The sequence below is a fragment of the Scomber japonicus genome, chromosome 13 (genome assembly GCF_027409825.1).
Source record: "Scomber japonicus isolate fScoJap1 chromosome 13, fScoJap1.pri, whole genome shotgun sequence".
NCBI lineage: Eukaryota > Metazoa > Chordata > Actinopteri > Scombriformes > Scombridae > Scomber > Scomber japonicus.
In genome coordinates this window covers 7,431,962-7,449,661 of record NC_070590.1, presented here as the reverse complement: position 1 = coordinate 7,449,661, position 17,700 = coordinate 7,431,962, and the positions used below count along the sequence as shown (strand labels likewise).

Here is a 17,700-nt window from a genome sequence, read left to right as displayed (position 1 = left end):
ACTTGTAGGAAAAGATTGTGGTTTTGGTTAAATGTTATTTTTTTTGTAAACCAATGCTCTGAGTCACTATTGACCTTTTCAATATTTAACCAAGACCACCATGTTTACAAGTTGGCAAAACGTAACCATAGAAACCATAATATTTCTTTTGTTGCCATGAGAGGATATTAGGAAAACAAATTAAACCTGCAATAAATAGTTTTTTGTTGACCTGGGCTCATCGGAAACAAGCTGTAAACACAACGCTGAAAAATGATCAGCTTTAAGTCGATATGCTGAAATTGTTATTTACTTATTGTTTATTTACTATTGTTTACAGCCAGACACTCAGTCAGAAACTGGGAATTTCACTTAGTGACATTTTTTCCCCACAAACATTAAAACTGCAGAAAATACTAAATAAAATAAAAGTTATGACTACTGCAGTATAAAATTAAGACATTAACTGCATATAAATGAATGTGGATTCAACTTGTTAAAGGATTTACATTAAATTGAATGATACTAAAGAAAAAGAAAATTGGGGTCCTTTGTCATCAATACAAAACAGTTAACAATAGGAAATACCCCAAATAATAAACTGAAACAATCTTGGAAATATGAGTTGACCTCTTACATCTGCACATCCAGCACAACTGTGACTCTCCATTTGGCTCAACCTTGTCTCCAAGAAATGATGTTAATATACAACTAAATTGCAATACCTAATGAGTTTTTGCTAGAAATGTAATACTGGCTGAATTACATTTTCAACATAATGAGAAAATACTGTCAATTAACATGTCTGGCAAGTTGCAAAGATAGATACTGAATGCATGAGTGAAAATGTTCAGAGAAAATGTACCTAGTTGTTTTTTCTCCCTCACCAACATATCAGACAATATCCCAAGGGTAGAAACTGCAGCTTTATTAAACTTTCAATGGATATGTTTAAGCACTGGCAGAACTTCGTTAAAGGTTAGGCAAAGATCATAGTCTTAGTGCAATACAGAAAAAGTCTGCAATGAAACATAACATATGTATCTGTATACATGTACAGCTATATAAACACCACCAAACATTGAACAACCGACACATATATACTGTATATCACACTGAGGAGGCTGGGTCCATATGGGGTTATTGGGGGAGGTTAGAGTGCTGAGATGGCAGACGGGACCAAGCTCTTGCTGAAGCGTGCCCGTCTCCATCTCAGAATCCTGTATCTGTATCCAGATACAGCTGCAGCGGCTCACTGGTTCCATCTTAGGGGACTGGTCTCACCCCCTCTATAGTGACTTCCTGCTCCTCCCATCTGGCCACAGGTACACCGTACCTAGGACCAAAACTAAAAGGCACAGGTCTAGCTTTGTCCCTGCAGCCATCATACATCTTAATAAGAACTTGTGATCCCTTGATGATGGTTGGGGAGTTGTGGAGTTGATGATGATGTTGACAATGATTGTGTTGATGATGGCGTTAATGATACGTATGATGATGAGTGCACTTATGCACTTTATGCCATGCACTTTTAGGGTAGCCACCCTACATATATAATGCACTTTATGACGCAGCATGGAATGATGATGGGGATGATGACGAATTGTGTAGCTATTTTACTGTTTTCATTTTCTTGTATTGTTTTGTATGAATGTCTCTCACTGCGAACCAAATTTACCTGCGGGTACAAATAAAGAAATCTAATCTAATCTACTCTAATCTAGATCATGGTTTTAGTGTAATACAGAAAAAGTCTGCAATGAAACATAACATATACTGTATACATGTACAGTATATGTGTCTTTAACTCACCTTAACCAACTAGTCGACTGCTACAGTACATCTTAATGTGATACTAATGAAAATTTCCAGTCTGAACCAAAAGATGCAGACCTTATAATCAAAACAATGACTTTACTAAAACTGCATGGTAAAACAGAGACATGAACTTCTTCTCAACTCCAAAGACCCTAAACATGAATCTGCTGTTGTATTTCAGAGCAGAGACTCGGGTCTAAGGAGTTGAGCAGAAGTTCATGCAGCTATTAACCGTGCAGTATTAGAGAGTATTAGAAGCTATGCTATTACAGCCTGGTATGGTAACCTGACAGTGCAGTTGAAATCACAGACTGCTGGTCTGGTACAGACTGCTATTAAAATGATGGTGGTTAAAAAACACTTGTCCCTCTCTGAACCACCTCCCTGCCTATGTCCACTAGGCTTCTCCAAACTAATATGTAATGTAGATATTGGACATGAGGTTTGTGCAATATGTTGCCATTATCAATAGGTGTGTACTTGTATATGTATCCAGGCAAACTGTTGTATATGTGTATGTGCAAACTGTATTATATGTATGTATGGAAGCCATGATGTGTTGTGATGCTGATGTTTTTCTTTTAAAATCCAGCATGTGTGATTTTATCTTCTGTGGCACTGCAGGATAGAGTCCAAAGCAAATTTCCCTACAGGAACATTAAAGTATATTTTATTTTATCTTATCTTGCCTTCAAGATGCCGGAAGAGATAGAGGAACAGGAAATGGTTGATTGTTCACAATTGTTCACAATGATGATGAACTCAGTACATTAATACATCATTAGTTACTGTAGATTCAAGTAGGGCTAAATGCAGTCCTAAATGCAAAAAAAAAAATCATTACCATTACAACAGGGGTATTTTGTATTCAGGGTTTGTGGCCAGAAAAAACAGCTTATAAAAGGATTGTGGCACCAAAGGATTAAATTGCAGCATGAAAGAGTAAATCATATTTATATAAAGTGATATGCTTTCACAGAGTTTCAGATTCTTCACCTTGACTTTATTTAATCAAGATGGATGTGAACCGAAACCACTTATCATAATGGCTGGACATTAAAATTATATTAACCAAAACCACTAATAGTAATGGTGATTGTCTCCTTACAGCTTCGGTGTTGACATCGGAACCTTAATTTCATTATGGGGTTGCTTTTACTGCTTTTTTTTTTTACATCAAGAAATGAAACGTACGTGAGTAAAACGAGGTGACATTTGAAAAGGGAAGCCAGTTGATCAATTGTTGAGGGCTTTAGGATGTAAACTGCACTGTGACCTTTAGGATCTGATAGCTATTTTAACTGCTTTGTTTCTGTCAGGCAGTCAGAGATGCACCAGTCTGAGTGAAGGAGCTGTTTGTTGACTGGATGAAATGTCAATCAATGAATGTGTGTGACACCTTATGAGAGCTGTGCTGAATGTAAAACACTGATTACACTACACTGAAAGCTACCATCTGTTTTGACTGCTCCTTCCTTCCTTCATTCCTTCCTTCAGTCTGTCCTCCCTCCCTCCCTCCCTCCCTCCCTCCCTCCTTCTTTCCTCCCTTCCTTCCTTCTGTCTGTCCTTCCTCCCTCCTTCCTTCTTTCCTCCCTCCATCCCCTTTTCTTCCTTCCTTCTGTCTTTCTTTTCTCCCCATTATATTCCTTCTTTCCTTTCTTCCTCCCTTCCTCTTTTCCTTTCTCTCTCCCTCCTACCTTCCTTCTTTCCTAGCTCACTCCTTTCCTTCCTTCCTTCCCTCCGTCCTTCCTTCCTTCCTCCTTTCTTCGTCCCTCCCTCCTTTCCTTCCTTCCTTCTATCCTTTCCTTCCTCCCTCCTTTCCTTCCTTCTTTCCTTTCCTCCTTCCTCCCTTCCTGCCTCCCTCATTTCCTTCCTTCTTCCTCATTTCCTTCCTTCTTTCTTTCCTTCCTCTCTCCTTAAAACTACGATCAATCTGTAGTAAAACATTCAGCGCTTATGACATTCTCCTCTGAAATGGATCAATGGCATATGTATAATTACACACTGCAGCTCTCTTTTTATTTATTTTTAACAGAAATACATAATCTCAGATATGTAGATGTGGAATATCACTTTGAATAAAGAGCAAGTACCAAAAATATGCCATCTGACAGGCATCTACTCAGCTGTAAGGCTTCTGGCTGCAGTGCTCCATGTGTTGAAATCTTGATGAATACATTATCTCGCTTTTTTTTTGTTTTTTTTTAACTCGGGGTAACTTAAGGAAAACTTTAAAAATAACTGCAGAGAAGTGTGTCGACAGCTCACTAAATGGCATGTTTCATAATGAAAAACAATCCAGTAAGCTATTTAATTACCAGAAGCAAACACATTGCCAGTATTTCTCGTTATACCCCTGCTATGCTTTTCGTGAATATATTGCTGTAATTGATATTTGCCCTTTCATTTTGGCTCTGTTTTATGTGTGTATTTTTATGGTTTGGCAGAGATATACTGGGCAACGTCGAGGTGATGCAGTTGGATTTTGAGATGGAGAACTTCACCAGCCTCTCGGTGACCAGGAGGATTAACTGGAACATCGACTACAAAGGGCAAAACCCACCTCCCGATTCAGAGAAGGTTGTGACTGAGCTGACGGTGGTGCAGCGGGATATTCAGGCCATCATCCCTCTGGCTATGGTGAGTGAGGGTTAAATCAGTTCATTGTTATTATTAAGTTGAAGGTTGCATATATACGACATCACACTGTATTTCACACCAAAGAAATTTAAGGTAATCTGGCCAACTAAGGTCCTTGTTCTTGTTAAGCTTTGTTAAATGAATCAAAATGTGGGGGTGGAAGTTTTAATCAAATCAGCATTGAATTAACCATATTATGTAATAATTTATCACTCTATTGTTCACTCTACAAATTTTACCACTCTATATTTTTTTAGCTCACATACACTTTTATCACCTCCAATTGTATCAAATAATTTCTGTAACTTCTACCTCATGTAGAGTTGAAACACCTCGTTTTTAAAGGAAATTTTGTGTATAAATGTTTGGTTTAAGCCTTTGAAATGTAAGTTAGATTATTAATGTGCTGTCAGATTTCACAATAGCAAAGTATTTCGCTCGAAGCAATCAGTGAGTCTGATCTCATGCAGTAAAAGCCTTGTTCCATGTGAAATACTACACCTCCTATTGTGTAGCCACACAAAGGCGTGTTATACCTGGTTGGTTTCTTTGAAAACTTAACACTCCTATGGGGATCTGAACATGAAAGAAATTCTGTAAATCAAGACTGTCGTGAGATTATTATATATATATATACAGAATATACACAGTATTCTTCCTATATAGTACAGGGTGCACTTATTCTACAGTAAGTCTATTTTTTTTATTATTCCTTATTTACAGGGGAAAGTGCACATTTATCATAAGTACTATTTATAATAACAATAATCATACATATTATGAGCTATGATTTTTTAAATGCTATATACAACACATTTTCTTGTAGAGTATTCCAACGATTTGCTGCTCTCATAGAAAAAACTGATTGTCCAAATGCTTTGCCTCTATAGGGGATCATACAGCCACCTTTGGCAACTGCCCTTGTTTTCCTTGTGGTGCTGCCCATACATTTAACTAAGCATTCCCTATTTATTCTTATAAAATGTAGAGCTGCTCTGATGACATAGTATTGGCAGCTGGATTCATATTTTCTAATGTCAAATTTGTAATGTTTTTCTCTGTGTGAGGCCCATTGCTTATCGACCTCTAGGTGCCTCTAAAACACAAGTGACCAAATCCCAGGAACTGGAAGTTCACTTGCATCCAATTTCCAGGAAAAAAAAAACTAAAACAAACTCTAAAGCTGACTCTTTCATTGCTACAAACTCTCTTAGCCAGATATCTGTATGAGTTTTCCAGGTTATTTAACACTAGTAATGATTTTTGCATGTGTACAAAGAGTAAGGCAGAAATTTTGCACATCAAGGACGCTTTTGTCTCTGCACTAAAAAGTTTGTTTTAGATATTTAATTAATGATAGCCTGCATTTGTGTGTATGTGTACAGAGCATAAAATAGATATGCAGATGAATATATTACCATTGAAAATACATCTAACACCTTTTATTCTCTGCAATGACTTACTGATCCATAAGAAAGGCAACCGATCCCAGAACACTTAAGTGTCTATTACTCTTGTGCCTCTTCCTTCTCCTTGCCTCGTGAAAGGTGGCAATTAGTGAGGGTGGTAAACAGATTATAGGAACACAAGGAAATTAATCAAGAAAGAGGTGCTAAGTACCTCGGGCTATGCCTTACCTTCTTTTACTTCCTCTCTCATCGTCTTGTTTTACTCATCACTAGTGGAACCCAGTCAGTGGAAAAAAGTCCAAACCCATGTGATATTTGCTCATTAAAATTTATTGCACATGGTAAATAATATACAAGACTGAATGGTAGTAGTAGTAGATGTGTAGCACTTGGAGAAAGGGAGAATAAGGTTTTGTTTTTCTGAAGACAGCATTGTTCATCATCATCTTTGCAGCTCACAGACTCTCCAAGAACTGGGAGGTATTTGCTCAGTAGCACATTCTCTGAAGTCTACTGTAGATTGTAAAACACATAAACTATACAAACATGATATATCAGCATGTATTTAAAAAAAAATCTAAAAAGTGGGATACTTTTAGCAGTGTTATCTCGGGTATCTGCTTTATATTTACATAATTTTCATAATTTTCATAATTACATCTGTTCTGCAGTTGAGTTGCAGTCATGACTTTGTCTATGGCACATCTGTTGTAACATAAGGTTCACTTCATATCTCTGGTCCCCTTGACATTTAGGATTAACATGCATCTTGTACCCAGATGTGTTTAACTGCGTTGCAAAATTAGATTTCTGCCTGTGTGACTTTTCCTTGTAGAATTTACGTCCTGAAGCAAGATGGCACAAACTATCTATGAGCTTTTTTTCTCTCTCTCAGTTGCATGCCACCTCTGCACTCTATTAGGTGGTTAGCTCTATGGTTAAATGCTTATGTTGCTGTTATGATACAAATGCTTTTTAACTGCTGTCTCTAAGCACGATACATCTTAGAACAGCACGTACATTTTAAGGAAGGGGCTGGTATTCTCATCATCAACATTTTTATTTGACAGGGAATTTGAAGGACATCAGTTGTCTTCCCTGTCACTGTTAAAAAAAGACTTGTTTTAAAATTGGAAGGAAAGGAAACTGCGACACACTGCAGATGAAGACCAGTCAGGCTTGATTAATTCAGAAAGTTTTCACACCCTCTGTTGCTCCCAATTAGTCTATCAAGCACTGCCGACATTGTTCAATGATATAAATAGTCACAGTACACTTCAAAACCAAACTTGAGGCAACATTTATTGATTCCCAAATGTGAGCAAGTGCTGCAGGTAGTCACGGTGGTTGCCCTGAAAGATTAGGTTTAATCCATCATGTCAGTTGTGAAGACTAAATGGATTGTAAATTATATCAAAACAAAAAAGTTAAAGGATAACTTCACAGTTTTTTTATAACAACAGTCATGAGCACATGAACACTGAAACTGAAAGGTTTTGCTTGCTGGAATCATTTCTCCTGTTTGCATTGGCCATTTAAACATCACCCCATAAAATACTTGGATAGGGGATTTGTCCAGACTGTGTGTGCAGAGCTACCATAATTGGCTGAAATCAGTGGTCAGATCTTGCACGCTGGGAAGGTTCAAAGCCTGGATATACCAGCATGTGATCTTCCCAAGGTTCCTTTGGCATCTCCTGGTGTATGAAGTGCCTGTCGCAACAGTAGAGGCTTTAGAAAGAAAGGCGAGTTCCCACCTTTGAAGAAGTCCTTCACTAACATTGCACTCTCAGGAAACAGGAACAAACTCAAACTTCCATTCAAATCCATGGGAGAGGAATTCAAGTGAGGAGTAGTGACTAGGAGCCAAAGCAGGAATTTGGTGAGAACGGGCAGAAACTGGCAGGTATAGAGAAAGAGGTCCAACAGGGTGAAGCATGAGTCTGCCACAGTACACTGGCAGGCATGGTCACACATGGCAGAGCTGGACTGGGATTATGCCCTTCTCCTCACATGAAGACCCAACAGTCAGGAAACCAGCACCTAATACAGCAGGAGGCGAGGGTAGCCATGGAGGATATAAGAATATGCAAAGCTGTTGGCATGAAGAAGCAGGGAACCTGGACAAAATGGAAAGTGACCTGGGTCGACCTGTAGAAGTCTGAGCCCCACAGAGTAAATTTCATCCAGGCAGTGTTTGAAGCACTACCCAGCCCAGCTAACCTCAACATGTGGATTAAAACAGAATCACCAACATGCCCGCTATGCTCAGGATGTGGAGCACTCAAGCACATACTGAGCAGCTCCCCAAAAACCCAAGAAGATGGGAGATATCACTGGTGCCATGAGTTGGTACTGAAGATCATTGTGGGTTAGGTTAGGCATTTGTCTAACTCTAAACCATCAATGAAGGACTTGAGATGAATAGGTACACCCACTTTTCCATTGCTTATCAACTTTGTCAGAGCTGGAGAACAAACAAGACCCACTACTAGAAGATCTGCAGGAATCCTGGCTACGGCATAAGACTTGAAGATGTTTGTGGACCTGGAGAGGCAAGTAAACTTCCCCCAGCACATTATCACCAGCACCGTACGTCCTGATGTGGTTAGTCAGACTTCACCAAGCATGTCATTCTATTGGAGATGACATTACCATGGGACGAAAACTTGGATGAAGCCATGTTGTAGAAAATGTGGAACAATTCGACTTTGAATGGAGCCTGAATTGTTACTTTCGACTCCATCAGTCAGGACGATTGACACACAGGTAGTTTAATATGACAGTATAAACTTGATTTGTTTATATTATTCCTGGGGGTGGGGTTTTGTTTAATCTGACAGTGTCCTTATTAATATTTAATTGTAAAAAGATTATCTATCTTAATAAAATGAGAACATTTTACAACAACATAATGACCAATATAACTATCATACAACAGTGTAAAATACATAAATTCTCTTTTTCATTCATTGTCACAGATGTGATATATATAGTACCCTGTGCCACTAGTATATAATGGCACCCACACTTCCCCAGGCAAGGATGAGCTGAATGTCTCCCCACACACATCACATTCGTCTCCTTTGACCAGGGAAACTAGCTGCTGTGGTTTGATCAGAGTAGAGCCTGCAGACTGCTGCCACAGTGTGACCACATTAGCAGCAGGACGAAAGAAACAGCTGCTACAATTGTCCTAACAATTACTCATCACAGTCAAGCCTGACCTGCTTCTTTACTGAAAAGCTCTGACATGGCAAACTTTAGTATGTGTGTGTGTGTGTGTGTAGTACTTAAAAATCTGTCAAATGATCATGACTATGACACATGAAACCATAAACACAACCTTCCATTCAAACTTACCATGATTTAAAAACAGCTGTTCAGGTTAAAGGCTGCATAAGTATGACATATCCAGGTAAGCGTGGTGTGCTGTATGTGGTGATAGAGCTAGACATAACAAACGTGGGCTCTGAGAAAATTGCCTTGTTACTTGCATACCACCTTAACCTTATTTATATGCTCTTCTCTGCATAAGTTATAAAGTTATAAGTTATAAAAACAAGTTTAGAAATAAAAAATAAGATGAATTTGTACCTTTTTTTCCAATATATGTGGTCAGGGTTAGGGTCTTTTTGGTATTTGTTTGCTTATTTTTCAATATTAAACAATGACTTCAGTGTTAATGCATTTCTTAATTGCAAGTTGTTGTTTTGAAGAAGCCAGATGTGTTTAAACTCACTGGCATTGTGTGATTTGAACAAACCATGAGGCTTTTTATTGTAAAATTGGAAAGACAAAAAAAGAAAAAACTGTTTCTGTTCTGAAAAAGGAAAAAAAGTAGTTTCTATAGTCTGAATCTGATCCTGCAGCAGGTTCTTATCTCTCACAAGAACACAATCTGACACTGAGGTAGAAAAGTGACGTTTTAATGCTTAACATCCGTATAAACTGTAATCAGCACAAAGTACATGGTCGCTGAGTATTCATCAAACCAACCAATGTGTCTCAAGAGCTTTTTATGAACATGTCTGTGCTGCTCAGGTCAAGGAACTAAACCAGAATACAAACTAATCAGGTCAGAAATTGTGCATTTGCAAAGGAAAAACAGCCTTAAACAACAAAGTCTGGCTCTGAAGAAGCACGTCCTTCCTTCCTTCTTTCTTTCTTTTGCTGTAGAATAACTGTCATTCTGAGCTAAGCTTTGCAGATGTGAAGCAACTAGCACTTTTCAGCTGGTGCGGTACACCCACTGACAGCTCATAGAACAGATCAGCACTTTCAGAAACTGCTGATCTAGAGAGGTGGTAGGTGGATTTGTCTCCAAAATACAAACATGATGCATTTTGTGTAATAAAAAAAGCACAACAGAGATAACGGTACAGGATGGGGACCCCTAGCTCTTGTGAAGGAACATGAGAAGAGAGAGAGAATGAAGAAGAGGGATTTTTCTGGTTGAAAGATCACAGATTGTGTGCCAACTACACTTGACCTGTCGCAGATGAAGGGCACAGAGGTGGAATTACTGGTGAATTTACAATGAAAGAGGAGAAACAACTCCTGACGCTGAGGTTAAATCAACCCTGTGGCTTATTACACACTTTATGCCAGTATTAAGGCTTCTTTCTGATTACTCTGAGAGAAGCGGTATAGGAGGAAGAAAACAGGAAAGATGATGCAGAGCAGAAAGCGCTTATGCCACGTTCCCAACTCCATTAGCTGCTCAGTGCCACAGTAACTGCCAGATGTTGAATAAAAAATAGTGTTTTGTGTTGCACAGTCCCCCCCAGTTTGAAGTCGCACATCATGTTTGCACACGTATATCTTTGTGCATTCATAAAGATACACATCTGGCCAAATGTATTGTTTACATTATTCAGAAGCATGTGGACATGGCAGTAGTGCACTAAGCGTTTAAGCGGCACACGCTAAATAATCTCGCTTCAGTGCTTGTCAGACTATAAGAGCCTGTGGGCAATTCCAACAAAGCTCCACAGTAATGGATTACCTTTAATGGGATGACAGTAACCACAAGTAAATTACTATCTAATCTGTGAACACAGTGGAGATAAAAAAAAAGGGACTGATTTGTTGCTTTAATATTTTCTAATAAAATATTTAGACTGAGATTACACATATTTGCCAATTCTGTAATGTAGATTATTTCCAATAAATCCTTAAAGAGCATCTATCGTTCACATTTTCAAGTCTGTATTCATATGTTGGGGCTCTATAGGAACATTTTTACATGATTTAGAAATTCAGTGTGTGAAACAGGTTGTTTGAGCTCCTCTATCTTTAAAGCCTCCTCCATCACAGACACAAGACATAATGTATTGATTCCTCTGATAATAGAAGGACCATTTCACCCAGTATAACAAAAAGTGCTTCTGAACAGGATTACCAACCCGACCTTTAACTCAAAATTAAAACTTTTCAAACACATTCATACATAACCAAGTCATCTCTTTCTGTTCCTTCTTTCCTTCCTTCCTTCCTCTTTCTTTAATTTTTCCTTAGTTCTTCCCCTCCTTCCCTCTTTCTTTGCTCCCTCCTCCTTCCATACTTCTTTCCTCATTTCCTTCCATCCTTCCTTGCTTCCTTCCTTTCTCCTTCCCTTCCTTCCTTCCCTCCTTACTTCCCTCCTTACTCATTTCCTTCCTTCCTTCCTCCCTCCCTGCTTCCTTCCTTTCTCTTTTCCTACCTCCCTCCCTCCTTACTCCTTTCCTTCCTTCCTTCCTTCCTTCCTTCCTTCCTTCCTTCCTTGCTTCTTTCCTCCCTTCCTCATCACTTCCTCCTGTCTTTCCTTGACCTGAGGACAACAGAGGGTTAAGAAAAAGCAGAAAAACTTCTTTTTCAAAGGAAGTTCAAGGCAGTGAAGTCCGGCTGTATTGGCCCCACTAAAATGATAATCAAGTGCTTTGTTGCACATTGAAAATATATTCGGTTTGAATTGTGTAACTTTATTGGCAAAATGAGCAGTTTTACTCAGTATGATGCCAGAATTAAAACATTTCTGTATCACCATTGAACCACCGTTTTACTGCTTTATACCGAACATAGTAATTAAATGAAATGATAGCTGTGTTGCAGTGATGACTGAATCCAGGTAAACCTAATTAGTACTCCCAAATCAGCACGCATTTAGTTGAAAAGTGTCTTGTGTAGTTTAATACTTTCCAGATGCCAAAACAGGAAGTGGAGCTCTGGGATAATGTCTTTCAATTAGGATTTCGCCCCTGAGTCCAGTCAATTATCCAGAGGTCTGCTGTGCTTTGCTTCCCACAAAATTGCCACATTTTATAAACACAGATAAACAAAAACAAAGCTGCCCTGCCTGTCTGCCACCTCCGGTTTAGGAACAAAAACAAACTCCACCGAAATACTGTCAAACTGGGTTTTGATCTTGGGGTTCAGAAAGAATACATTAATTTGCCGTTCTAACAAAAAACTAGAGTATTTGGGGTGATGTGATGAGATTGGCAGCAAGTTCACTGATTTAATGGCATTTTCAAAGGATTCACAGAATATAGTATAATGGTTTGATTAGACTTGAATCTGAAAGGCTCTCTATACTTAACTTATGATAATGTTTAATAAAACTTATCTTCTTTTTTATTTTCAGAATATTTAAAAGGTCAAATTTAAAGTTTCACACACTAACTGCTGCAATATAAAACTAGTTTGTATTTTGCTGCTAATGATTTTTCTTGTCAACTTATTTCTCTGTCAAAACTAGAAATAAGCTGACCCTGACAATTTTGATTCCTATTTTCACAAAGTAGCTGCTTCACCTCCTACATATATTTTTAATATTCTTACTAATGAGATTCCCAAGGTATGGAGGTCAGCCATGAGTGTGTCATCCATCTGTTCAACTGTGGAGATGTCATCTTATCCAGACCTATTTTTAACTTGTCAGTGTGAAATATGTAACTGACTAGTTCAGTCTTGTTCATTCTGTTGTTTTCAGCTTGAGTCTGGAATTAGAAAAGCAACAGTGTGCTATTACTGCTGCAATGAAGCTTGTGAATGACATTATTGATCCCCCAGACAAGAAGCAGAGCTTTGCAGCCTTATTTATTGATCTGTCTAACACCTAAGCAGAGGTTGATCAACATTAGAATATCTGACAAAGCATTCATTTACAGTGGATAAGATGTGTGTGAAATTAATGGACTTAGCTGTATAGTAGCTGTTTTACTATACTTACTACTTGGAGGCACTTTGTCAACTACACATTTTGATATTTTGCATTAAAAGCTGTTTCTAGTCAAGTCCTCCAAATTAAATAACTAAACAGATCATTTACCCTCGTGCACTCCAGAGCGAGACCCAGGAGTGCTTTCTAATCTGCTGCCCCCTATTGGCAGTAATCAGCAAGACAACATCATTTGTCTATGCTTTCCAAAATTGTTACAAATCATTATTAAAAAATAATTATTTAGTTTGATGTGCCGGACCTTCATCGTCATGGCTACAATAATCCCTTTTTTTATTTTTCAAACTGTCCTGACACCTTGTTGGAAACAGGAAATGAACAACAGTCTCCTGCTGTGTCGAAGTCCACTGTTGGGTTAATGACTCCATTCACCCCTCCTCCTCTAAATGGGGGAAAACTGTCCTCATCCAGACCACTGCAGTGTTATAATAACTGTGGCTGCTATACAGCATCCGTCACTCAAACGTAACTATAGCATGTTTCCGGCCGACTGACATAACAACATATTGTGTCGTTTTTCTTTGGAGCGCAGTCTTTCAAACTAAGACTAAGAAAACTTTGAAGAAAGCTGTACACGTTGTAGGAAATGTTACAAAGAACGATTTTTTGCCAGTTATTGGTATTTGGGTTGAGAAATTGTGATCATAATATACAGACGTTCTTTTCCATCACTGTGTCAGGGCGCTGGTTGTTTTTCCTGAGATGGGAGAGAAAGCTTTGTTTTCTTCCTTAAAGTCTGTAGAAGATATTGAAATGAAAGAACATGGTGATTCCATTTGAATTAAAAAACAATTGTTATACTGTGGGTCCATGCATGGTAAATGACTCTACTGGTAATTGCCTCTGTTATTACTAATTGTGTTGCTTCATGTATGAGTTTCTGTTATATATATACTAGCTATTCTCTCTCTTTCTCTGTTTTGTATATCTTGTGTCAGCCATCTGCAATTTAAAAGAGGTGTTTGACCTCAAAGGGATTTATCTTGTAAAATTAGTATTTTCTTTGCACCTCTTTGTGTTATATCACTGTCTGAGGTGAAATTCAGTGTCATGCCTAAGGACACTTCAGCAACGACTACTTTTGTTATTTGCTTAAGGCTATACCGAGTAGGTGCTTTGACAACACTCAGTGCTGAATCTGTATAATATTCCCTCTATGAATAAACAATTCTGGGCCTGGCAGCTGAGTGGAAGCAGAGGGGTAAGAAGTCTCATACTTCATGCTCTATACCCTTATTAAGACTTTAAGATGAGTGTCGAGCAGAAATTTAAATATACTTTTTTTTTTTTGATTTCATGGAAAATTACATGGTCTCAGTCTCTCTCTCTCTCTCTCTCTCTCTCTCTCTCTCTCTCTCTCTCTCTCTCTCTCTCTCTCTCTCTCTCTCTCTCTCTCTCTCGGGCTACTTGTACTCCACAAATGAGAAAACTTGTTACCCTCTTGCAGCTTACATGATCTGCAGGAAAAATAATGAATTGATTCAATCTCCAACTGAAGGCCTGGTGTGTATTTAATTGGCTGTTTGCATTCCAGTGCAATCAAAATAAAAAATTAAAGATGGCATGACAATGTTGGCCTTGTTTATGGCGAGTTTATCAGTGTTTTTATTGTTGTGTACAATTTGCTGTATTTATCACAGTTTGATCCCTTTTTTTCTGAAGTTTTAACCATGTAAAAAAAAAGAAAACCGCAGACATTTGCTCTATGATTTCAGCTACCAGTTTATAAATTAGAGCTGCAACAATCAGTCAGATACTTTATTAGCTAAGCAACATAACATTATCTGATACCTGGCATTTATTTATTTACTGGTTCCTTCTCAAATGGGATGATTTAACACAATAAGAAAATAACTTTTGACTCTGGGAAATTATAACATGAATATTTTTACTAGTTTAATCGATTAATAAAGAGGATTCTCAGCAGATTGATCAATAATGAAAATAATAATAATACATAATCCCTATTATAAATACATTGTCAAAGAAAAATGAAACAATTATACTGTTATTGACAGATTTATCAATAACAAAGACATTATCTTCATTTTTCTACGCTCTCTGCTAAATTCTATTGAGTGTAGTATTGAGCTTTTTAACATTAATGGAGGAAGCATACATGATTGAAATTGAATTTTGTAAATGGCAGACATAATGGGAATGACTTTTAGGCATTTCTGGGAAATTTGCTTGTATATCTCATTCTGACAGCACTTTCTATATTTTCTTTGGAGTTTTGATAAAAGGCATCCATCTGTGGTGAAATTCCAGCTGTGACCTAATCCATCTCTTCCAATTATGCGCTCTACCTGAAAGTGTACATTGGATAGTTGCATCAGATCCTGTGCATCAGTACAGTAAATGTCATGCCTTTTATGTAGCCTGAAATTTAAGCTTGACGCTGTGATTTACCTGGTGGGGACTACATTTTTAAAATGCATTTAAGGTTAAGATTATTACCTTTCATCAAATTCTGTTCTTTTTATCAAAAGCTTGATTTGTATTCATTTACTGCTATTTTTCATTGGAAAAAACGAGTTGAAATGAAAATGTCAGTTGATGAAATCCAATGAAAGATGTCTCAGTAAAATGAGCTCTGGTTTGCCACTGAGTATCACCTGGGAGGCAGAGGTAATGGTTTTAAGTATGGACATCAGTAATGCTGATGAAATATCAATGAAAAAAATCACTCTCTACCTCTCACTGTCTCATGAATATTATGCCTGTTTCTCTCCATAGGACACTGAGATCATCAACACAGCCATTCTGACTGGACGCACTGTGGCTATTCCTGTCAAAATGGTCTCCATAGAGATGAATGGAGCAGTCACTGATGTCTCAGCCTTTGTGCAGTGCAAGTCCTCCAATGAAGATATTGTTAAGGTACAGTAAACCTGATTTCCTCGGTCTCTGTGTCTGGGAGAAGATGTCAATTTAGAAAATGTAATCCCTTTACTCTTCCAGTAATACCAGAGAGTGGCCTAGCACCAGAGTCACAACATCAGGAAAGCATAAAATCTTCATTTTGGGTTGCTCTATGTGTACGATTTGATTCACTAAGATAAAATCAATCGATGTTCATAAAACTCATATAAATATGGTTACAAAGGACCAGCTAAAGCTCAATTTATATGCTTTTTGAAGCACCGCACCTGCTGCTTTTCTGAGAGACACCTTGTCCACAGAGTTATGCTTATCTGCTGTACTACAAAGCCCACACCCTCTTGTTGTTCACTTTAATGTGATTGCTACAGGCAAATACAGCACCAGTGTCCCAGGATGCAGAACAATCACCACTCAAGCTCACAGAGAATCAGAGCTGAGACTACAATATCAAGTCTCGTTTGTTGATTAAATAAATTAAAGTGGGATCACAACAACTTGCAGAGCACATTAGAGTCTGTGATTACGCTGTTATTATTTTCTCCAGTCAATTACAATGATAATAGATTGCACTATATGCAGACTGCATAATTGTATAGGCAGTACTGTGAAGTGCTGCAGTGCCGTTTTGAACTGTTTATCATATTAAAGGTGACACAGTAAGGACAAATGTGGCCTTAGATGAAGCAAATAGTTTAAACTGTATGTAATTATAGTCCAAATCATACAGCTTGCCTGCCTACATCCCTCCTCTCAGGTTTCCTCTCATGCAATCTACAAGAAAAGTAATACTTTTACATTTCCAAAAGCAGACTTTATAAAAATGGGTTACAGGAGGACATTGCAGTAATAAAAAGGTCACATAAAATGAGAAAAAAAAGAGAGAATGAGGTTTGCAGGATGCATGTGTGGCCCACAATCCAGCACAATCTACCTGATGCCTGCAAGTCAGCACTGACCGAAATAAGCAAAGACTGTCTCCAGAATCATGTTGAGTCCATATCTTGCAAACTTATATTGTACCTCGTAAATTGGCCACTGAGTCTAGCAATGTATACCAGTCTCACGTGGATCAGAGGAACAGAAAACACTAAAAATAGAATATGGTATGGCATGGTAACAGTAATATAAAATAATTTAAAAAAAGACTGGTGGTTTTCTACCTGTGGACAATGGATAACATTAACCCATTTTCCAGTATTAGTGCTATATATATATTGCACACTGAATGGCTCATTTTTGTCTCAGTGATTTATAATGTGTTTAATTTAAGTTAAAGCTTGTCTATTAGTTCCAGCCATTTCTTTTTGTTCTTCCTCTGGTTTGTTACATGGACGACTGCATAAGATTCGTTTAAGGTGTGTGATATACTTTCAAACAGGTTTCATCATATCACGCAGTACAAAATGTCTCAGACTGAAAGCCCTCTCTCACCCTGTCTATTATACCTCCAGAAATGGGCTTTTACCATGCTATACTTCACTGGTTAAAATATGGTTTTAGCCCTGGAATCTGGCCGTATTTCTTTCTTAAAGCAGTTTAGATGTATTTATCGCACTCAACTATATCTCCCTCTTATTTAAAGGTTAAGCTCTGAATACAGTAACAGCTTCATGCACTCCGTAGGAAACAGCCAACAGGGAGAGGGAGGCCAGACGTGACTCGCAGTATGATCAACTTGTGAATTGTCTCCAAGTAACTGAAATCTTTAAATTGGCTCACATTATTTTCTTCTATTTAAAGACTGCA

General features: G+C 38.0%; 1 protein-coding gene across 1 annotated transcript in view; it reads left to right on the top strand.

Annotated features, from left to right (window-relative positions):
• tmem132e (transmembrane protein 132E) overlaps window positions 1-17,700 on the top strand; it is a 115,827-nt gene that overhangs the window by 58,375 nt on the left and 39,752 nt on the right. The window contains exons 4-5 of the mRNA XM_053331500.1: window positions 4,245-4,437; window positions 15,808-15,951. Coding sequence (XP_053187475.1) covers window positions 4,245-4,437; window positions 15,808-15,951 — 337 coding nt within the window. The remainder of the gene's footprint in view (window positions 1-4,244; window positions 4,438-15,807; window positions 15,952-17,700) is intronic.